Source organism: Parasteatoda tepidariorum, chromosome 7 (genome assembly GCF_043381705.1).
Source record: "Parasteatoda tepidariorum isolate YZ-2023 chromosome 7, CAS_Ptep_4.0, whole genome shotgun sequence".
In the NCBI taxonomy this organism is placed as follows: Eukaryota; Metazoa; Arthropoda; class Arachnida; order Araneae; family Theridiidae; genus Parasteatoda; species Parasteatoda tepidariorum.
Window position 1 is genome coordinate 88,034,468 of NC_092210.1, and position 24,526 is coordinate 88,058,993.

A 24,526-nucleotide genomic window follows, 5' to 3' on the forward strand; every position below is an offset into this window, starting at 1 on the left:
TATATGTATATATATATATCAGATATTATTTTTAGCTTTATCGTAATTCATAACTTACTTCACCTCCATACGAAGTCTAGAACTGTATTAGATAGTTTAAAAATGAAGTTGGTCCTTTATTACATTCTAGTTAATTATATATTTGTACGAATAATTAAATATTTTTCGGTTCTTCAATATTCTTGATTTTACGGTCTTATAAATATAACATTTCAAAATTTGGTGTAAGTAATTTAATAAATTGATAGATTTTTTTCAGAAATAATCCAAGACAAACATGTAAATTCTTTATAATTATTAAGAAACTTTATGTTATTACATCTTCTTATGTATTCATAAAATTATTAATCTTCAATAAATTAGAGCAAATAAGCTAATTAAAATGATAGATTTATCTTACATAATATTATTGAGACATATAAATTCTTTACATTTACGAAGAAATAATGAATTTATTTTAGGTTATTTTATACTATTACGATTTTATATATATATTTCTGTTTTCAAAACATGTGCAAACAGTAATAATAAATGGTTGCCTAAATTAAAAATAAATTTTTCAAATTTTTTTAATTTACGTGATTCATATTATACTAATTACTTCGCTTCATATACTAAAAATTATACGATTTTGTTTTATCCATTAATTTTCACAGTGAAAAAAAATATCAATCTCTTTTTAGGTAAGATAAAATAGTTTTAAATAACAAATATTTTCAACCTTTTAAATATATTTGTGAGAGAGTTTGTTTAGATTTTCGAACATTTTCTTTGAAACATATTTAAACATTTGTTTAAATTAATTTTAAATTGTAAGTCAATATAAAATGTAAGTTTATAAAAAGATAGGTCTTAAATAGTGAATTTAAAAGTGTGTAAAAACAAACGAGCTTATTGAATCTCATACTGAATTTAATATGCACATACACTTACTGAAAACTTTGAACCATAATATCAAATATTTAAACCCTGATATAATGTAAATTTACAGTAGCCTACGTAAAGTGTCAAACAGAAACTGAACGGTGAAAAATTTAAATCCAAGTATTTCATAATCATGTCTTAATAGTAGGATCATTAGACCAAACTTAGCTATATGTTAAGGTTGCAGGACATTTGAACGATACTATATTTTAGGACTAGTACACGAAACATGCTATTTGTGGGTAAAAAATGAACACCTGATAATATAATTTTCGATTTCTTTTCAATACATATAATAAAAAAATTCTCAAAGAATGGCACCCATAGGAAAGAATAGTCAAGTTACGTTTTCAAAATATTTAGAAAAATATTAAAATTAAAAAAAATGAATAAATATAAGTTTTTGGCTAAAAAAGGATTAAATTCTGAAATTCTTCATTAATGGGATGCGTACCTGTTTTCCTCTCAATATTTACACTAAATTAACCTCTATTAAAAAAAAAAGTAATTTCATTCGGATTGCGAAACAGAGTCGAATGTTTAACAAGCATAAAAGGGGTTAGTCACAGAAGGTATGTCATCATCATCTCTCAGAAACTCCCTGCGAGCGCAATGCATGTTCCTGTTTTCAACCTTGGGGAGGACGATAGAGCTATAAGCCTGGCGGCATTTGTTTCACTTTCGTTAAGACAGTTAATGACGTTGCTTTGCACTAAAAGAGAAAGGCTGCTGCTGCTTTCAAGAAATAAAAATAAGAAATGTTTAGTAGTTGGAAGGCGGAGCTCTTTTCCGCTTCAGGGATCCGGTGTCGAGATCATGCGTTTGACACCGTTCGAAAACAGGACGGTGCATTCATTCGCAACACAGATCATATCGAATCATATTCAACGAGCTTATTTGTTTGGGAGAAATTCGTCATTTTTTTTTCTTTTTTCAAAAAACGCTGGCTTTTAAAAATGAAAACTGTATAGTTTCAAATTCCGCTTTCAAAGTTACAAGCAACCGAGAAAAATGAAATAAAATCCAATGGAGCAGAGCAGTGTTTCCCAAACTTCTGAATTTTGTGTAACCTTTCTAAATTTTTCGTAACACTGCGTACCCCCAATAAAAAAATTTATGTACTTTTTACTGTAAAAAATGCGCAAAAGTTACAAATCACAACTGGCTGTTGACACCACTAATTATTAACTGTTAACTCTTAAAAAAAAAAGCCAATAAAAAAATACGTAATCGTAAATTTTCATGGCTAGTTTTGTTTATAAATACAAATTTTTGACATGCGTTGCAAGATATTTTGCATAAAACGCGTACCCCCCCTAAACTGTTCCCGTACACCTGGTGGTACGCGTACCACACTTTGGGAAACACTGGAGTAGAGAACTGTTTACCTTTATCGGAAACACTCGTTTTTGGAAATAACAAAATTTACAGCCTTTTTTTATGTATGTATTTATAAATTCCTTTACTGTAGTTACAAACACCGGAGATCAGATGAAATTAAATTTAATGGTTTAGTTTATTTGGAAATTGTTTATTTTGTTGAAAAAAAATTTTTTTTTTTTTAAACAGCAGTGGTTTTTAGAAATAATGCAATTTTATTATTAAGTTATTTTTATTTTATTTTATTCATTTACTTTCCTTTTCTATTTATTTAAAATGTGCTAGAGTAGAGTACTATACAGGTAACAAGAGTCATGTGGAGTCAAATTCAGCAAAATTATTTGTTCTGAAGTTAATCATATGTTTTCAAAACTGTTGATTTTAGAAAACAACGAAATTTTTTTTGTATTTTTTATTTTAAGAGTTTAACTACTGTTATCAATATCATAAAATATTGACAAGGTCTTATTCTTAAATAGTGGTTATAATAAAACTCTTGTAATAAGTTATAAGTTTTTTTAGTTTGAAAATTTAAATATAAGTTTAAAATTTACTTTATTTAATATGTTATCAAATAGTATTCGATACATCAATATTAATTTTCGATTATTCTTAAATGAATTGCTTAAAAAATTTAGAGNAAAAAAAAAAAAATGAAATAAAATCCAATGGAGTAGAGCAGCGTTTCCCAAACTTATGAATGGGAAACGCTGCTCTACTCCATTGTACCCTTTCTAAATTTTTCGTAGCACTGTATACCCCTAATAAAAAAATTTATGTATTTTTTATTATAAAAAATGCACATAAGTTAAAAATTACAACTGGCTGTTGACACCACTAACTATTAACTGTTAACTCTGCAAAAAATAGCCAATAGAAAAATACGTAATTGTAAATTTTCAAGGCTAGTTTTGTTTTTGAATAAGAAATTTTGATATATGTTGCAAGATATTTCGCATAAAAAGCGTACCCCGCTAAACTGTTCCCGTACCCCTGGGGGTACGCGTACCACACTTTGGGAAACACTGGAGTAGAGAACTGTTTATCTTTGTCAAAAACATTGGAAATAGCAAAATGTATAGCCTTTTTCTTTATGTATGTATTTAAAAATTCCTTTACTGTAGTTACAAGCACCAGAGATCAGAGGGAATTAAATTTAATGGTTTAGTTTGTTTGGAATTTCTTTATTTTTTTGAAAAAAAGTTTATTTTTTTTAAAAAGCACTGGTTTTTGGAAATAATGCAATTTTATAATTAAGTTATTTTTTCTTTATTTTATTTATTTATTACTAGATAGATTTATTTATTATATATACTAGAGTAGGGTACTGCACAATTCATAAAAGTCATGTGGAGTCGAATTCTGCAAAATCATTTGTTCTGAAATTAATCATATGTTTTCAAAACTGTTGATTTTAGAAAACAACGAAATTTATCTTGTATTTTTTATTTTAAGAGTTTAACTACTGTTATCAATATCATAAAATATTGACAAGGTCTTATTCTTAAATAGTGGTTATAATAAAACTCTAGTGATAAGTTATAATTTTTTTTAGTTTGAAAATTTAAATATAGGTTTAAAATTTACTTTATTTAATATGTTATCAAATAGTATTCGATACATCAATATTAATTTTCGATTATTCTTAAATGAATTGTTTAAAAAATTTAGAGGCACATCCTATTTAATAATTCAGTTTCGGAAAATTTAACTATAGGTTTAAGGTACATATTTTCGTCGTGCAAAATAATTTTGACCTTAAAAGGAAACATTGAAAAAAGTATATTCGTATTAGTAAATTATTAGTATTAAAAAATATTTATTATTCCATGATTTTTTTCAATTACGGTAGTCAACTGCTTTGTCAATAAAACATCTTGAAAGAGTTAACTGTGTATATATTTCCTCAATGTTTTGAAAAATTTTACGTTTTTCTTTAAAACTGAAAATAAAAAAAATAAAATAAATAAATAAATAAAAAAAAAACTAAATAAATAAATTAAATAAATAAAAAAGCATAATGCTTTATTTTTAATTCAAAAATTGTATTATGAAAATTTTAAAAACTAGATTGTAAAAATTCAATTCCCTTAATAAAAGAAGTTATTACTTCTTAATGAGCCTGCCACCTGAATTTTTCAGGACAAGAAATGGTTCTTGAAGGTAATTATTAGTTCATCCAGGCAACCAATTTCATACTTAAATCACTGATTAAGTAGATGTCTATTATGTGAACGTTGTTTTAATACTTGAAATTTTCTAAACAATTGTAATAAATGTGAAATGGTTTTCACAGTCAAAAAAATTAAACACGGACCAAAAAATTTAAAAATGGTAAAAAGTTGAAAATAAATTCATTATTAAAAATCTTTCATTTATAAAACTGAAAGTTATAATAATTACCACACACAAAAAAAAGGTATGGTCAACACTACTAAAATATGGTAAAATTACTCGTGTTTCTGGCCCTATGGTAAAGAATTCGGTAAAATTAACAATACATTTTGGTTTTCTAATATGAGGTAAAAATCGGTAAACTATGTAAAATTTGGCAATTTTGTCATGATACCTTAGAGCATAACATAAAAATTATTTATTCGGTTAAATTTAATCTTCAGTTTAGTATTTTCCACTAAGTATGGGGTAATAAGGACTATAATTTTCAACACCAGAATTCTCCGTAAACAGTTACCGTATGAACGGAAAAATTATCAAATGAATGCGTATATTTTGGAACATTCATAGCATTATTTTTTTTAAATATGTAAGTGTATGGGTGAATTTTTTATTGATTATGAAATTTTTTTAAAATTATACCACTAAATTATTGAAGAAAAACATAATAAAAAAATTTAAATCTCTCCATCGTTTCGCTGAAAATAAGAAATTATTCTACAATATTGTTAAAAAATCAATACTATGAAGGCTAAGAATAGAGATAATCTACAATAAAAGTTATTTGTAAAAATTAATTGACTTTGACTTCAACAAAATCAATATTTCTTATGAAAAATATAATATTAGAAGTAAAAAGAAATCGTGTCAAAAGTCTTTAAATTTGATAAATAAACACTTTCTGCTTCTAAAATAAATTAAAATACATGATAATAAACTAAATGAGATCGAACTATGTATTGATTAAAATAAGGAAAAACCTGTTTTTTTTTTCGAGAATATTTTTAAAAACATGACAATTCCATAACTGATTTAGTTATTGAAGAAAAAATTACCTGTATAATATATAAAATTAAAATTATAATATATAAAACTACAAAAATTATTATAAAAATACCGAACAAAATAAATTAAATAATTGTATACTTTACGATTTTACAATATTCACTTAGGTATAATTATCGCAGTTTATTATTAAAAACTGTATTTGTTAAAAGGAACGCAAAAACTTCAGGGGTCAGTTCACGCTTTTTGACAAAAAATCACGTTTCTTAATTTTTGTTTTCATCAATAAGTTTAGATTATGAAAATTCGCAGCTGATTTATTTTTGCCAGATTAGAATTATTTTTTTGGAGTTTTTTTAAAAACTTTTTGTCTATTTATTAATATTAGTTGCGTGCGTGTGTGTTTTTTTTCAGAGACGCTTTATTAAAATTTCAAAATAAAAAGATAATCTTTTTTATATTTACTGTGCTCATATACCAGACTTTTAACCATACACCATAATATAATAACTATAATAACATAGAATCTAAATTACATAAGTCGTATAACTTATGTTATTTAGATATTTTAAGTGTGAGATCTTTTTTTTTTTCGTAGATATTATCAATAAATGATTTTATCATATTAATTATGATGGTTTTTTGGCGTTATTTTTTTTAAAAAAATCCTCAAAAACGACAATTTTAATGTTAAAAGTATAGGGATTACGCTACCTGCGTGAAGTGACCCTTTTAAGAAAGCATTAACTTCAAAGGGAGCATTTATTAATTATTTTATTTTTTCAGAACTTAAAATGTAAAAAGTCAGCATATTTCATAGCACCTGTCTCTCAAAATTAAAAATGATCTACCTATAGTTAATTACATTATATATATAAATATTTTGACCCAATAGGCCATATCTATGAATAGTTTTTTGATAAAAACAATACACCATATCTATAGCATTTTTTATAAAAAGAAATTTGACAAAGGAAAAATTTATACACTTTGCAATAGTAATGACTAGTTCATCAACAAATTTTTCTCTCAAATCTTCTTAACTCAATTAAAGAATTACCTTGTGCTGTTAACTCCAAAGTCTATTTATTTGAATATTGTTACTTTTCTGAGTTTAACGAATTAAAATTTATTTATGATGTTGGGGTTCCGCCGAAAGAAGGAATCATTTAGGGTTCCATTGCACAAAAAAATTGGGAACGGCTGCTTTAAGGTATTATGATAAAAATACCAAAGCTTACAACTTATTATAAAATTACATTTTAATTGTTAATTTTAACAAAATCATTAGCAAAGCGTTTCAGTAATAATTACTAAGCTTTTTGGTGTTCCCATAGAGCCAGAAACACTGTAAATTTTGCCATATTCTTGTAGTTCCGACCGTATTTTTTCACAGTGTGTGATTAACACCTGTCGGTTTTGATTTGGAACAACAACATTCCTCCATCACTTATGTTCAATCAAGTGTTGATAAGGCGTCAGCTGTTACTGATGCACATAATTCTCGTACCACAGAACAACAAAGCATTTATTTTTTATTTCGAAGACTTTAAAAGTTTCATACTTGAAGAACTTTTTCCATACAGATTTTAAAAATAATAAAATATAAAATATTCTAAAAGTTCTTAAACATTTTAAAAAATTCTAAAGGCTTGAAATATTCTAAAAGTTATAAAATTTTTTAAGAAATTGCCAATTCGGCGACATTTTTCCACTTAGATGAAATTTATCAAAAAAACTGACTTATTCTCAGAATTTTATGAGCTCAGATAATGCAGCATTGGGATAAGTTTTAAAATATTGAAAAATTGGACCGCAAACGATTTTCATTTTCTGAAAACTGAATCTTTTCTCCATTTTGCACCATTTTCAAAAGAGGCTTAGACCCATGACTTTAGAAAAGCTAAGCTTGACCTAACAGTTATGAGTAGCTGTTGCAAAGTCGCAGCAGTTATAAAAATAGCATATTAGTTGTAAAAAAGCTTCGAAGCATTTGACCATGGAACCTTCGAAATACAGCTTTAATAAATAAATGTAAATAAAGGTAGTTGCAATTCAAGTAATTGCAGACTTTAATTTAATAGCGTTAATTTAATAGATATATTAAAAAAAACACTTACACTTTTTCGTAACTGTATATTTCATCTCAAATGTGGTACAAAAAAACAAATATTAAAAAAATGTATTGTACTTGTGTTTGCTTTTTAATTTCTCTGATAAAAAATATGTTAATTGTTATATTTAATTTTATTTATCACTGTGTTTGAAAATGTATATTTTTGAGACAATATCTTTCCTGAGTTAAGCACTCTAACTATTGTGCAATTTCCATAATAAACGGAAGAGCTTTCAAGAAAATAATGAATCACATCCTTCCACACTACTAAAAAGCAAAAAATAGTTTTTCGAAAGGACAGAAGTATTTGAAAAAGAATTTAATAGCAGAAATAAGTGACATTTTCATTTGTAGCTCTAATACTTAAAAATCTAAGTTAATATCCACTGTTTATGCACTAAGAAAAAAGGTATGGTAAAAACTATCAGAACATGGTAATATGTACTGTGTTTCTAGCTTTGTAGGATAAAAAGCTCAGCAATTTTGTTTTGGTAATGATTTTGGAAAATTAGCAATAAAATTACCGTACTGTATAGTAATGATATTTTTAGCAAAATAAACAAATAAATATAATAATTTTGGTAATTAAAACCAAAATATACGGAATTTAAACAATTTATTTGGAAATTTTTTTGTTAAGAGGGTAATTGTTTAATGGAAATTCTCGTCTTCAAATTATAATTCTTATTACTGGATAATTTGAAAAAATACTAAAGTGAAAAGTAAATTTGACCGAATAAATGGTTTGCATGCAATGCTAATAAGGTATCGTGATAAAATTGTTTTACTACGTTTATCAAGTTTTATCACATTTTATTGTGACTTATACCAAATTAATTACCGAATCGCATCGGTAAAAATTTCCAGGCATTTTCATGTTCCTTTAAAGCCAGAAAACATAGTGAATTTTACCATATTCTGGTAATTTTGACAATATTTTTTCTCGGCGTACATTATAAAAAATCTTTTGCATATAGGGTAAAAATTAGAACTATCAAGAAAGTATTCCAAGTGTTACTCACCAACTATGCTAGATATTTATTAACTGATAATTGTCCAGGTTATGAAGTAATGTGTAAAATTTCTTTTCGTTGATTTTTAATTAATTATTAAGTCAATTAAAAAAAACTGCAACTTTTATTTTAAGTGTAACAAACAGTTCTACTAGTTCTGTAAACGAAGAACGTCTGATATAAAAGGTAGCCTCAATTTAATATTCTTTTCTCATTTATCAAAAGTTTTAATAGCAGCCTCTTAAAACGCATAAATTAAAGCCAAAGTTCCATAATAACTCTTAGTTTTAAAAGAACAACTATTAATTTGTTTGTTAAAGAAGAGAAACTGAAGAGAAACTGTTTGAAAAATATATTTTTTCCAAGTGTCTTAAAAGGTATAGAATAATATAATAGGTTAAATATCTTAAATTGAATATTCCAACAGTATTCGTTATCCCACATTTTGTAAAATTCCTCTGCTTCTTTTAATATTTTTTTTCTTCATTAACTTACATTCATAATAATTCATATCTCCGTAACAATCAAAGATTTACGAGTCACATTACGAGTCTTATGATTTACGAGTCACAGTTTGAATATCTTCCTTGTAAGTACAATTTTGTTATGTTACTAAGAACCTAACTTTCTGCAATGAGTTTTGAGAAATTTCGTCGCTACAATAAATTAGAAATCATTCTTGAAGCTTTTTAACTAAATTAAAGATGCAAGTAAATCTAAGAAAATGATAATTGTTTTCTTAAAAATTTGAGTTTTACATAATATTGCATTGTTAAACGCTCTTCTCTTGGTGAGTTATGCAAAGAAGTTCAGTTTAAAAATTGTATTTCTAACCAGTAAATAATTAATTTAATAATTAGAGTTCTTTAGAGAGTGGAATTCATTTTTAGTTCAGGTTGTTTAGTATTCATTGTTAAGTAATTCGTAATATCATTTTTTTAAAAACCTTCATAAAAAAATTTTACATAAAAAATATATTCTTTAATAGAAACTAAAAATTTTATATTAACAACGATTGTTTACTAACAAATAGGATCATATTGTATTGCATATTCTCTGTAAAAATTCCAGATCGGCTTACGGCAAAGCTTAATGTCGCATCGTCCGTTAAGTTTACAGTAAAAATTTATACCATAATTTTTACAGTAATATTTATTTAATAACAGTAAATATTAATGAAACAATTATGATGCATCTAATTTGCTTTGTTCCATAAAATTTTATGATAAAATTACCGACAACCTGAGTGCCGGCACTTTTTAACGTAATTTGTAACAGTATTTTTCTGTGCAATTTTTCAAAGTAAATGTTTTGGTCGATATTTTTAATACTTTTCATTTTTAATTATAGCTTTTGTTATTTTGTTTTTAATTATAACTTTTAATCGATGTTTTTAATACTTTTCATATTACTAAATTTATGACTTCATTTCATTTTATTAATTTATTATGGTTTGATTGTTTAATTTTGTTGGAACAGTAGCGAGTTACTAAAAAATAAACATTTTATTTTGAAATATTATTGAGTTATTAATATTAAACTAAATACAGTTTAAAATTGTAAAAAAATAATTATAAAAAGCAAAACTTCTATTCATTTAAAACATGTGCTTAAAAAGCGCAACTTTATTCATTATTTATTTTGATAACATTCTGAGTTTATTAAGAAGTAAAAATAAAATAATTTTGAAATGTACATCTGAAAATTTAGTGTCTATTTTAAATTTGAAATGCATAATACACTCTATTAATATACTATTTATTATATTCAAGGAATGTTATATGCAAAATTTCATTTTCGAAGTTACTTTCAAATAAGCTACAAATAATTGCATTTTAAAATTAAAATAAAAATAGTTTCCTTATTGTAATTTTTATTTAAATATTGATACTAATAATCTCATACGGCAAAACTAATTTTAAGCAGTAACAAATTTATTTTCTAACTGGGAACTAAGACACATCTAGTTTAACTTTCACATTGAAATTGTTGATGGTTTAAGATGAAAACATTTTCAATAATCTTGAGTTAGTTTCTTGATAAAAATTTAATAAATTAATTGATCAATTAATATTTGAAAAATCAAAATAACCTATTTACTAAATTTAGAAAAAAATTACATTTTTAAAACCAACATGAATGTTGTATAAGAAAGAGAAGAAAAATAAATAGCCCAACAGAAACATAGAATTTGTATCTAATTCAATCCTAATTGATAGTCATTCTCAATTTCCTACAGTTTTCAGACAGCGTACTTTTAAACAGACCGTGAAATGATTGGCATGAAATGTAATTTTAACATGTTTAAGTTGTATACAGGTAACTTTAAACAATTTATAAAATAATTACACAATATAAAAACCGTAGTAAATATGAATGAAGTAACTATGAATCAACGTGATAAAAGTTAGTATAACTTAATAATAATAAAGTGACATAATAATTTAATGGTAAAAAATTAAAACAAAATCTTTTTACTTTTTGCATACATTATTAAATTTTTACTATTAATCTTCTTAGCATTAATCAGAAACAAGATAACTATCATTATAAAATTATTTCTTATCATTTCTTTTTTATAAAAAATGCTTTGAGACAAACTTATTTATCTTAGTTATTGATGTTATTGTAATTATATTTAAGCTACTTCAGTAGTTAAAAACTAAATTGATTATAATTAATTAATTTGATGTTCATATTTATTTAACTTTAATATTTACAGTTATATAATAACATTTACATTCATTAACTTTAGTATTTACATTTATATAACATTTACATTCATTAACTTTAATATTTACTATTATATATAACATGTTTATATTAAAATAAGTATGTTGTTAGGAGTTCATTTCAATAAAAATTTTATAAAAATTCCACATAAAGTGTGTTTTTTAGTCAATTCCACAAATTTTTAGCTCACCAATTTTTTATGATTTTTGTTTTCACTGTTTTAAGGGCTAAGCATAGCCCGAAAGTCACGTGTTGGACATAACTGTTTTATCTGGCAATTAAGTAGCGTTGAAATGTACTTAGTAATATACTTCTTTAAATTTAAGTTTGTTTAATATATCATGTATTATATTGCTGTTCTGTATAGGATTTTTTTCTTTCTTTTTTTAAAGATGTTTACCTTATCATCATTTTGGAAATAATCATTAGTGTATTACTTCATCGTTTTTTCTTATTTTTAAGATTATTTCCAAATATTTTTTCTTAGTTGGGTTTAAAAATAAAAAAAAAACGGCTTTTTGTAGCGATTCAGACAACCGTAAAAATCAGTTATCCGGAATAGCGATGGTCCCGACCGTTCCGGATAATCGGTTCTCCACTAATATAAAGAATGAAATTAGGCAATCAAATTTTTCTCACTCTCCATTTTTGGTTCATTTTTCTGTAATATATGTTAAGGAGTCACATAATTGTTGATACATACTTTGACACTAATGTGGCTTCTGGAAACCTTCATGGCTGGGGGTTTGGAAAGGGATCCGATGGACGATCCGTCTATGTGTTGAGAAGANTTTATTTGTTCCATAAAATTTTATGATAAAATTACCGACAACCTGAGTGCCGGCAGTTAACGTAATTTGTAACAGTACTTTTTAAAGTAAATTTTTTAATCGATATTTTTAATACTTTTCATTTTTAATTATAACTCTTGTTATTTTGTTTTTAATTGTAAATTTTGATCGATATTTTTAATACTTTTCATTTAACTAAATTGTAACTTCATTTCATTTTGCCAATTTATCATGGTCTGATTGTTTAATTTTGTTGGAACAGTAGCGAGTTGCTAAAAAATAAATATTTTATTTTAAAATATTTATTTAAATTCCAAGCATTCCATAATTTCTTTTTCTCATATGCGATTGTAGTAAACAAATGATGCAGATGCATAAATGATCTGATTAAAACTAAATGCAGTTTAAAGTTGCAAAAAAATAATTCTAAAAAGCAAAACTTCTGTTCATTTAAAGTACGTGCTTAAAAAAAGAGCAACTTTATTTATTATTTATTTTGATACCACTGTGAATTTATTAAGAAGTAAAAATAAAACAATTTTAAAATGTACAGCTGAAAATTTAGTGTCTATTCTAAATTTTAAATGCATAATACACTCTATCAATATACTATTTATAATATTCAAAAAATGTAATATGAAAAATTGCATTTTCGCAAGTTACTTTCCAGTAAGCTACAAATAATTGCATTTTAAAATAAAAATAAAAATAGTTTCTTTATCGTAATTTTTACTTAAATATTGATACTAATAATCTCACACGGCTAAAAAAATTTTAAGCAGTAACAAATTTATTTTCTAACCGGCTGCTAAGACACATTTAGTTTAACTTCAACTTTGAAATTGTCAATGGCTTAAGATGAAAACATTTTCAATAATCTTGAGTTAGTTTCTTGATAAAAAATTTAATAAATTCATTGCTCAATAAATATTTGAAGAATTAAAATAGCCTATTTACTAAATTTAGAAAAAAGTTACATTTTTAAAACCATCATGAATGTTGTATAAGAAAAAGAAAAATAAGTAGCCCAACAGAAACATAGAATTTGTATCTAATTCAATCCTAATTGCTAGTCATTCTCAATTTCCTAAAGTTTTCAGAAACCGTACTTTTAAACAGACCGTGAAATGATTGGCATGAAATGTAATTTCAACATGTTTAAGTTGTATACAGGTAACTTTAAACAATTTATAAAATAAATACACAATATAAAAGCCGTAGTAAATATGAATGAAATAACTACGAATCAACATGATAAAAGTTAGTGTAACTAAATAATAATAAAGTTATATAATGATTTAATGGTAACAAATTAAAACTTTTAAAACTAAAACAAAATTCAAAACAAAAAAAAATATTAACAATTTTATTTAAAAAATCTTTTCACTTCTTGCATACATTATTAAATTTTTACTTTTAATCTTCTTAGCATTAATCAGAAACAAGATAACTACCATTATAAAAATATTTTTCTTCTTATTTTTTTTTCATAAAAAAATGCTTTGAAACAAATTTATAAATTTATAATCTTAGTTATTGATGTGATTGTAATTATATTTAAACTACTTCAATAGTTAAAAACTAAATTGATTAAAATTAATTAATTCTATGCTTATATTTATTTGACTTTATTTACAGTTATATAACATTTACATTAATTAACTTTAATATTTACTATTATATAGCATGTTTATATTAAAATAAGTATGTTGTTAGGAGTTCATTTCAAGAAAAAAATTTTAAAAATTCCACATAAAGGTGTTTCTTAGACAATTCCCCAAATTTTTAATGATTTTTGTTTTCACTGTTTTAAAGGCTAAGCATAGCCTGGACATAACTGTCCAACACACGTGTTGGACATAACTGTTTTATCTGGCAATTAAGTAGCTTTTAAATGTACTTAGTTATATACTTCTTAAAATTTTAGTTAGTTTAATACATCATGTATTATAATGCCTCATACCACGTATTAGGATACATTGTAAAATACATTTTTTTAACAGAACAAAGCCATTTCACTTTTCTGAAAGAATGCTTTTATTATCTATTCAACACTTCCTCAAAAATTTTTTCTCAAGTTCAGAAGGTGTACGCGGAAGTTTAATGGGGAAGTGTTTATGCGATGGTCGATGTCAACACATAGTGTTAGTTCCTTGTAGACACGTGCAAACCTTAATCCATTAAGTTCATCTTACTCATGAATAACTATCGCCGATGGACAATGGTCACACGACAGAGCACTTACAGAAAGTCAAAAATGCTATTGTCGTGGTCAAATTTCTACACAATTGAAGCAAAGTGCATAGTTTGTTTATGACATTAATGTCAATCGGGGTTGAAAGACAATTGATCTTAGGCATAATGTTTGACTTAAAAAAGACTCATGATTTAATTTTTTATAGACAATATAAAGTTCTAATAAATAATTATAATTTATATCAATAAAAATAAATTATGAACCTTAAAAGTATTGTGATTTTGATGTTTTTCTCTTTTCAAACATTATATTTACTAGCTTCAATGTTATAATTTAAAATTATATACAGTATATATATTGTACTAACATATAATAAAATATTAAAAAAAAACTTAAATATTAAATAGAAATATTACAGTTTAAATAAACATCACAAAATATCTCTAAGTGATTATTATTTTTGTTTTGAATATTGGTAGGAAAATTAAATATATTTTAATGCTTTATTTGCGTATTCAACATAAACTTTTGACTCTTCTCAATGACACAAGTGAACACATTTTTTAAAAACTTTAACGATTTAACGATTTTTTGTTTTTTTAAAAACTATAACGATTACAAACATAACGTTTGAACTTTTAACTGGGCTGGTTTCAAAAACTATAAAAATAACTAATAAATTGAACATAATCATCTAAAAAATGAAATGCACATCATTCTTGTTTCAAACGCGATTTTTAAAATGGAAAACGATGTAATTTTTGGTCCAGATTCTACAATGGATATAAATTTTTACGGTTCCTTAAAACATTTTCTCATTTCTAAGAAATTCACCATTTTTTCATCTCATTTATAGTCAGCAGAATTTGAATATCAATCAAGTTTTAATCAAGTATTTAATGTAAGAAAAAATTTTTTTATCTAGATTTTCAAAACAAGTGATATAATTTTAAAGTTCTTTAAAAATTTATAAATTTTATGAAATTTTTATATGATATATCGTCAGTAACTTAATCATTGGTTTCCTTAAATTAAATTAACACCATTTATGCAATTTTATTAAGTTGATTCATCAACGCTATCTCTAAAACACTTCGGGGATATGCTTTTGTTAATATGATTAAAATGTTTACCTGGATTCCACGATACGAGAGGACACATTNCAATTATTTCAATGCTATAATTTAAAATTATATATATATATATATTGTACTAATATAAAATAAAATAAAATAAAAACTTAAATATTAAATAGAAATAATACAGTTTTTACTTGAAAAACCATCACAAAATATCTCTAAGGGATAATTTTTTTTGTTTTGGATATTGGTAGGAAAATTAAATATTTTTTAATGATTTATTTACGTATTCAACATAAACTTTTGACTCTTCTCAATGACACAAGTGAACACATTTTTAAAGCTTTTTAAAAACTTCAACGATTACAAACATAACGTTAGAACTTTTAAATGGGCTGGTTTCAAAAACTATAAAAATAACTAATAAATTGAGCAGAATCATCTAAAAAATAAAATGGATATCCTTCTCGTTCTAAACGCGATTTTTAAAATGGAAAACGATAAAATTTTTTGTCCAGATTCTACAATGCGGATAAATTTTTACGGTTCCTTAAAACATTTTCTCATTTCTTAGAAATTCACAATTTTTTTTATCTGATTTATCGTCAGCAGAATTTGAATATCAATCAAGTATTTAATGTTAAAAAAATTTTTTTTATCTAGATTTTCAAAACAAGTGACCTAATTTTGAAGTTCTTTAAAAATTTATAAATTTTATGAGATTTTTGAAATTTTTATATGATATATCGTCAGTAACTTTATCATTGGTTTCCTTAAATTAAATTAACATCATTTATACAATTTTATTAAGTTGATTCATCAACGTTATCTCTAAAACACTTCGGGGATACGTTTTTTGTTGATATGATCAAAATGTTTACCTGGATTCCACGATACGAGAGGACACATTTTTGAGGCCGCTTTAAAGTTTTATGTTCTATAAAAATTTATAAATTTGATGAAATTTTTAAAACTTTTGTATGATTTATTGTTAACAACTTTATCATTGGTTTCCTTCAATTAAATTAACATCATTTACACAATTTTATTTAAGTTGATTCATCAACGTTATCTCTAAAACACTTCGGGGATATGTTTTTGTTAATATGATTAAAATGTTTACCTGGATTACACGATACGAGAGGACACATTTTTGAGGCTGCTTTAAAGTTTTATGTTCTTTAAAAATTTATAAATTTGATGAAATTTTTAAAACTTTTATATGATTTATTGTTAACAACTTTATCATTGGTTTCCTTAAATTAAATTAACATCATTTACACAATTTTATTTAAGTTGATTCATCAACGTTATCTCTAAAACACTTCGGGGATATGTTTTTGTTAATATGATTAAAATGTTTACCTGGATTCCACGATATGAGAGGACACATTTTTGAGGCTGCTTTAAAGTTTTTATGCATCCAAAGAAGCATGTATCGATACATGTATTCCATTTAGACGTGCAAACCTCACAACACTAGCCGAGGTAAAAATGTATCACACAGTAAAGAACACTAATCATAATCCATGTCTGAATGTGATGCAGAATCCATCAGGCGAGAAGATTGTATTTTTGCCTGACGTCAGAAATGTAGAAGAAAAATCATTCAAAAATTGAATGCACGCGATAATCTCACCAGAGTGCGGCGCAACGAAACAAACATAAACAAAGACAGAAATCGATAGAACGCTATGACGGACAGCAGGACACTAAACAACGTAAGAGAGAGAGTCCTCTTACTCTGGAATCAAAACGGGGACATGCCTGATCGGAAGTGTAAATATCGCACTTAAAGTAGATCAAGGGGGAGGGAAATAAAGACAAGAGAAAGAAAACTGTTAATCGACACACAACTAGTTAAAAGAGAACGAAACTACTCAAGACATAGGAAGTAAACAGAGCTTACCTGGTCCCTTCGTCATCTTGGATGTTGCCAAAAATTCGAAGTAAAAAAGTATATTTAACGGAAAAAGTCTCCCAGAAAATTGGATTCAAATCTTCTAAAAAACTGATTGTGAGTTCTGTGTGTAATCATCAACTTTCTTCAAAGTATAAATTCCTCGTGCAATCCGCAACTGTTTAGAAACAGGGTATGGGCTATCGGCAGGAACTGCCCGTTCAAATCGCGGAGCCTATTCCGGCCTGATACCTTTTGTAAATTGTGGTTCAAGACAGGTGATGACTGTGAACCAGCCGGACGGAGAGAGTAGTCTTCTGTTTTATCAGCATGTAACTCTTTCTTCAGATTACCGCCATGGTTAACAACTTTTCCTCCCCCCATCTCGCCATGTGGGTTTTCTCTCTCAACATCAACGAAGGGAACCGGTTTTCCACTTTTGTTACGTCACGCGTATTGGTGCGAAGAAATTAATATAAAAATAATAACTATTAAATGCATAAAATAAAATGAAAACACTTCTTCTATTATCAAGGTTATGTTTGCCTTCTTGTGCAGTTAAATGACTTCATTTTATTATATGTAAGTGTTTGAAAGATTACTTTAAAGAATTGGTAAAAAGTAAAATTAGTTTTTTGCTGATGAGAATCGTTATTACCTGGCAAAAAATCAATGAACTCCCTTACAATAACACTGCGCTGAAAAAAAAAAAAAAAAATTTTTTTTGGTTTTAATTTGAGTTTAAGAGATTTTAAAAGTAATATTTCATCATTGTTTCGGCATTTAAATTGTTATAAAACTTAATATATTAGTGATACTTTGGATTTTCATAATATTTATTTGAAATTTTGAAGCAAAATTCGTGTCTGGGTTAAGCCCAGACACCAAGTCTTGAGAAAATGTGTAATAATGTAAATTACAAATTTATAATTAATTTAAATTTTATAAAATTTTTTATTTGAATATGATTTTTATATCTAAAATACATTTAGTAATGTAGATATATTTGTCCCTTTCCTTTTTTAAGAAAAAAATATAAAGGAATTAGTTTGCAATGTAAACAATAGTTTAAAAAAAGTCATAAATGATAAAAATTCTATAATAAATTAGCGAAAATAGCTCATTTAAAATAAAATAAAATCAATTAGATTTGAAAATGTTTTCAATTGCATTAAAAAGGAAATAAATTGTTTAAAAAAATGCATTTCTTACTTAAAATGAAGTAAATGATTTTAAATAACAATAATATTTAATGCAATAATATTAAATAACAATAATATTCTGAAATTTTTTGCGAAATTGTCTTTCCAAGTTCAAGTATGCATTCAAGGCAAAGAATGCAAGCATAGAAAATCTAAAATATTGATTATAAATTTAAATGCAGGATAAAAAATAATTAAAACGAGTGCAGCAAATGCCTATGTCACATATGACATATGTAACATGTTCTTTAAAATATTCTACGTGTAAATATAAATTCATCAACAAATAGTAATCTGTAATATTTATCTGCAATAGAAGTTACAATCACTAGTGAAATAAAAACAGTTTCAATAGTTTCATGGAAAGAAACAATAGTTCAAAAATAATTTTGATAATGTTCAGTCAATTATTTCCTTTAATAAATAAATTTCTGCGATAAAATCAACGTTAAAATAAAACAAAAGAATATCCCTAATCATTTATTATTATAATAAAGGTTTCCCATTTTCGAAAGGTCTTATTTGTTGCATTAACATGCGACACCAGTCATTTATAGGTGATAATATCTAGCATTTTTAAATGGGACCTAAATCTCTGGCTTATTTTCAAATAAACTTATAAATTGACAAGGTAATTGATTTCTTATAGTAATGCTTAATAAATATATGATCTTTATACTTACGGAAGAAAATTAACAACTTTTTTACCCTATAATAGCGGTAAAAAAAGCCTTTATTAAACCTTTTTCTGAATTTCATACGGAATATAACGCAATAATACAATGTGAAATAAGATTATGACACTATCTTTCTTGCTTGATAACTACGAAATTGATTTTCATTAACTTACATGTAAATCATTATTTGATACTAGTGGGCTGCGCCCCCTGCTCGCTAACGCTCGCCAACCCCCGAAAATTGCTACGCAATGTTATATGGTTTGCTTCNAATTTTCACTTAAAATTGTGATACTATTCATAAACTAACAAGGGAAACTAGGGAAGTGTGACTCGCCAATTTCGAAATAAACTAGTGGTATGCCTTATGAGGAATAATTTTAGGGGACAACATTCGTTTCGGCCCATAGAAGGTACTGCGAGAGATAAAAAATAATAAAATATAGAAAAATCGGTATTTTATTACTTCAATGCAGACTATTAGTTATTGTAATTGTCTCATACTCCGATTAATTTTGTGGTACTTTCATGTACTATATAATGCATATTTATTGTCAAAATTGATTTCGAAAATTTTATATATCTGTAGGTTTTCAGAAAAACCTGTTGAGTTAATTTTAAAAAAAAAATTGGCATCAAATTTTTTAAATTTTTTTTCCCAAAAACTTTCCAAATTAATTGGAGTATGTAATTGCAAATCAATTAATTAATTAATAATTAATTAACAATTAATTAATAATTAATTAACAATTAATTAACTTCCTGATTAATTTATTAATTAGCAAACTAATTAATTATCCAATTAATTACAAATTAATTGGATTATGAAACAATTGCAATAACTAATAGTCTGCATTGAAGTAATGAAATACCGATTTTTCTATATATTGAATTACTTTTTATCTCTCACAGGACCTTCTATGGGCCAAAACGACTGTTGCCCCCTAAAATTATTCCTCATAAGGCATACATCCCACTAGTTTATTTCAAAATTGGCGAGTCACACTTCCGAAGTTTCCCTTGTAAGAGTTACGATTAATAATAATTTCTCATAGAAATTTAGATATTATGTTAGATCTTATATTGGTTATCTTAGAAAAGTAGTCATGTTCTGCAAATTAAAATGAGTCTTACAAACAATCCTGTAGTGAAATAAATTGACTTTATTAAACATGATATTATTAGTAATTCATCCGCATTTGGCAATGCTCTATACTTATGTGATGTTTGGCAGTTAGAAATGAATGGAGAATTTTACTTATTAAGTCGTGTAATAAAAAATGGTTTCAGATAATTTGAAAGCTATAGAATTTACAGATAAACTTAAATTTGAAATTCACTAAAGAGAAGGAAAAAAAATAGAAATAAAAATTTATTTTATTTGCCCAAAATGTATTATTTGAAATGCTTGTAATCCTTTCGGTTGATGTGATTAACACTAGAAAGACTGAAACTTAGTATATATCTATATTGTCCAAAAGCAGTCAAAATGACTCAATTGTGAAAGAATAACTAATGTGTAAAGACATTTGTTTAATTAATTTTTAATATTTTTTATATTATTTACAGTTATATAACAAGTTATTAGTAAATATTAACAATAAAAAAATGTACTTCACTTGGAAAGAAAATTTTAATTTATGCATTATTATTTGTACATTTTTTTCAAATGAAAATTTAAATATTAACATTGTAATTTACAGACGTGGAGCAAATTTAAATGAGACTTCTTTAATAGCAACAGAACGATTTTTATTTTCGTTGTCATGGCAACAATAGAACTTTATCTAGAATCTAAATAATTGTTTGACAGTGTTTAGTTCTTTGTAAGTTCTTTTTTAACAGCTTGAATCATGAATAAGTGTAATGTTCCCAATGCACAATTAACTTTTTTACAAAAAAAAAAGGTCGAACCAATTGAAATTTTGCGCAGATTACAGGTACAGTACGGCAATGATAATTTTGAGAAATTGAAAAGGTGGTTGCAAAAAATTACCGTCACTTTTCGGTTAACGGGTGCAAAGAAATTTAACACTTTTTTTAAATTTTACTTAAATGTACTGTGTTTAAAAAATAAATAATATTAAAAAAAAGTTGCAGCTACATGTTTTGGCGACTTTTCCCATACGCTAGGCTAACGAAAAGTACCAAATGTCCTAAATTTAGGGTAACCATTTTATTCACTCTTGTCCTAAAAATGAAGAAAAAATGTTTTACCTTTCAGCATCTATAACTAAGTAAAGTTTGATTTAATTTTAAAATTTCATTATGTTTAATCTAAAACAAGTTTTCTCTTCTCAAAATATTTAAAGGGGTTTCGATATCCCCCCCTCAGTATTGAAATTGTATTAAATAATTCTCATAACAATTTTTTTTAATTATTTTAAGAGCAATTTTAAAATTGAAGGTTGATTTTCGCTAAGAATGTGAGTAGCCACAAAGAAAAAAAAAGTGACTCGTATTATGTTTGTTATAAAGTACAGCGTGCAAAAGAAAATAATAATAAATAAATAAACGGATCAAGCTGAATACTTTTAGAGCTAATGATCGAATCTTCACGATCTAGAGGACTCAATCTTAATGGTTCAAAAAGGTGATCACAAAAATGCTAGTTAATCTGTGCAGACGCTATTATAAATTCTGCACAATTTATGCGAAATAATTCGTGCAGAAGTTTGAAAGAAGTCGCATATTTAAAATTTGATTTCACAGGAACTATTCGACCAATTTCGCCCAAATTTTGAATTTTGCCATTTAAAACTGCATTCTTTAAAACGGTGTATACATTCGTATACCTTACAATTCAAATTGTTTCGACTATTATTAAATAAAATAATAAATATTTAATAAAAGTTAAATTCTGCATAGAATAATCTTGAGATAAACAAATTTTATAATTGTGCGAAAAAATTTAACTCGCTCAAAGAGGTCTTGAATTATGATGAAATAAGTAAAAAGCTAAATTAACATTAAGGAATTCAAACTCCGCTCTTCTGATCAAACTATAGGCACCAGATTGCGGCTACTACTCTCAATATTTTAACGGATACATATCCGTTAAAAAAATGTATGTTTATTCCAACGGATACATATCCGTTAAAAAAATGTATGTTTATTCCGAGCAAGTATGATTTCGGGTCTGATTTCGTAACTTAAAATATCGTTCGCTCTAATTTATTAGCAAATTTGAAGTCACCCCCTTGAACCATTAAGATTGAGTCTTAGAACGTGAAGGTCAGAGTTATCAAAAGTTATTTATGTTGGTCCACTTATTTTTTTTGCGCATTATACATAACAGTTTCAATCATATTGGTTTTCTTGCAAAGAAACTGAAAAGAATCAATTTTCTGTGCATTTATATTTAAAAGAATGAAAAAATAGCTTTAATTTCGCTATAGCTTAATGTATCAGTGCATTTTGTAATATCCCTAACTAAAATATCTCAATGCCTCACAGTCACAGCATTACCGTGCAACACATTTTTACAAAACATACTCAAGCTAGAGCGTAAATATTTGTGCTCGGGTATTTTTCTTAAAATTATAGTTTGTTTACTTTAAAAGGAAATACAATTGACAAATAATGGCCTTGAAAACGTCTCTTCAGCATTGTGAATGTTACACATGTCATTAACATGTGTACATATAACCATAATTTATTTTTTCTCATCAAATCTTCAAGGTAACTGTCACATGCTAACTAGCCTAAGTTTTGCCTAACCAAATCTTCAAAGTGTTTGTTAATAGTCTATTGCCTCGCATTATTTAACTCAATCTTTTTTTTTCTCCAGACACTATAATCTATATATTCTATCTTAAAAATTTCAAAGATGAATGGGGCACTTCGCATAATATCTATAAAATAATGAAAGGAAAATGTTGCGTTAACCTTCAGACTATTTGATTAGTACACAATCGCAAGAAAGCGTTAAGTGAGATAAGTGGAAGGACAAACAATTTCAGGCAGGTCTTACAAGGGAACTTAACAGACCGGACAAAGTAGAGGCAATTAATAATTTTAGAGACTGTTAGCTTGATTCTTATCCTTCCATACCCGTTTGTCACTTAAATATATCCTTTTCAAAAGTCATTAACGAGGAAGAGAAAGTTTAAACTACTTTTGAATAATATTGAATAATATAGTACTTGGATATACTTAGATTGAATAACTGATAACAACTGTGAAACTAATGCTAAACAGAAGACAAATGTGTTGTTTTTAAATGCACATTTGNTACTTAAATATACTTAGATTGAATAACTGATAATAATTGTGAAACTAATGCTGAACAGAAGACAAATGTTTTATTTTTAAATGCACATTTGTTCTTCAAATTTTGTAGTTGAAAATGTCTTGCAAATATTATTTATTTAATGCAAAATTTACGATTGCAAAGAAATTAAAAAATAGCGTTGTGAGCAAACAAGGAGTACAATACAGCAAAATATTTTCGTGCGTCTCATATATCTAATCTTATACGCCGAAGAACCATTGAATTATGACCTAATAGCATGTAGGACCACCTTTAGCCCTCAAAACTGCTTGCACCCGCTGTTGCATTGATTTCACAAGGTGCTGATAGGTAGTCTGAGGTATCTGGTACCAAGCGCTCACCAACTGGTCCTGCAATTCCCGCACATTGCGACGGGGTAGCGTGGCAGCACGAATTTGGTTTTCCAAGTAGGACCACAAATTCTCTATTGGATTAAGGTCAGGTGAATTTGGGGGCCAAGACATGACTTGAAAGTCACTGGAATGTTCCTCGACGATTCGATCCTTATGACATGGTGCATTATCCTATTGGTAAACACCATCCCCCGCAGGAAAACCTGTTGCCATGAATGGGTGAACCTGGTCTGCAACTATGTTCAAGTAGCTTACAGACGTCAGGAATTGTTCTATTGTTCTATTATGGGTCCTAATGTGCCCCATGAAAACATTGTTCCTGGGCGAGAAACCATGAAAACCTGGGCGAGCCCATTGTTATAGATGGAAAGTGGTCATAATGTAATGACTCTTCGGTGTATATGTTTTTTCCAAATAATATGTATGATTACCAATATATCCAATATACAATTAGAAAATATATGTTTTAATTTTAATTATTTATATTCAAAACTTTCATCTTTTCGACATAAAAATAAGCTTACCATAAATATATTTTTCAAATAAGTAATGTTACAAGTTATTTTGACTAGAATTTCTTAACCCAATGCAAAGAATTGCATCAATAAACTTTCTGTTTCAACCTTGCTTTAAATGCAAATTCTTGGAAGTATTGAATTAATGTCTAGAAGTGGTTGTTTATTATAAATTTATTTATTTTTCTTTGAC

General features: G+C 26.3%; 1 protein-coding gene across 4 annotated transcripts in view; it reads right to left on the bottom strand.

Moving 5' to 3' along the window:
- The window catches only part of LOC107454901 (patched domain-containing protein 3), a 130,285-nt gene that overhangs the window by 41,984 nt on the left and 63,775 nt on the right, over window positions 1-24,526 (bottom strand). Inside the window, exon 1 of one of the 4 annotated variants that reach the window (XM_071182903.1) lies at window positions 17,323-17,869. The exons of 2 other annotated variants lie outside the window; for them this stretch is intronic. In XM_071182903.1, coding sequence (XP_071039004.1) covers window positions 17,323-17,338 — 16 coding nt within the window. In that variant the 5' untranslated portion in view covers window positions 17,339-17,869. Of the gene's footprint in view, window positions 1-16,778; window positions 16,934-17,322; window positions 17,870-24,526 lie in introns of those variants that run through there. One more of the 4 variants, XM_071182902.1, reaches the window with a different exon arrangement.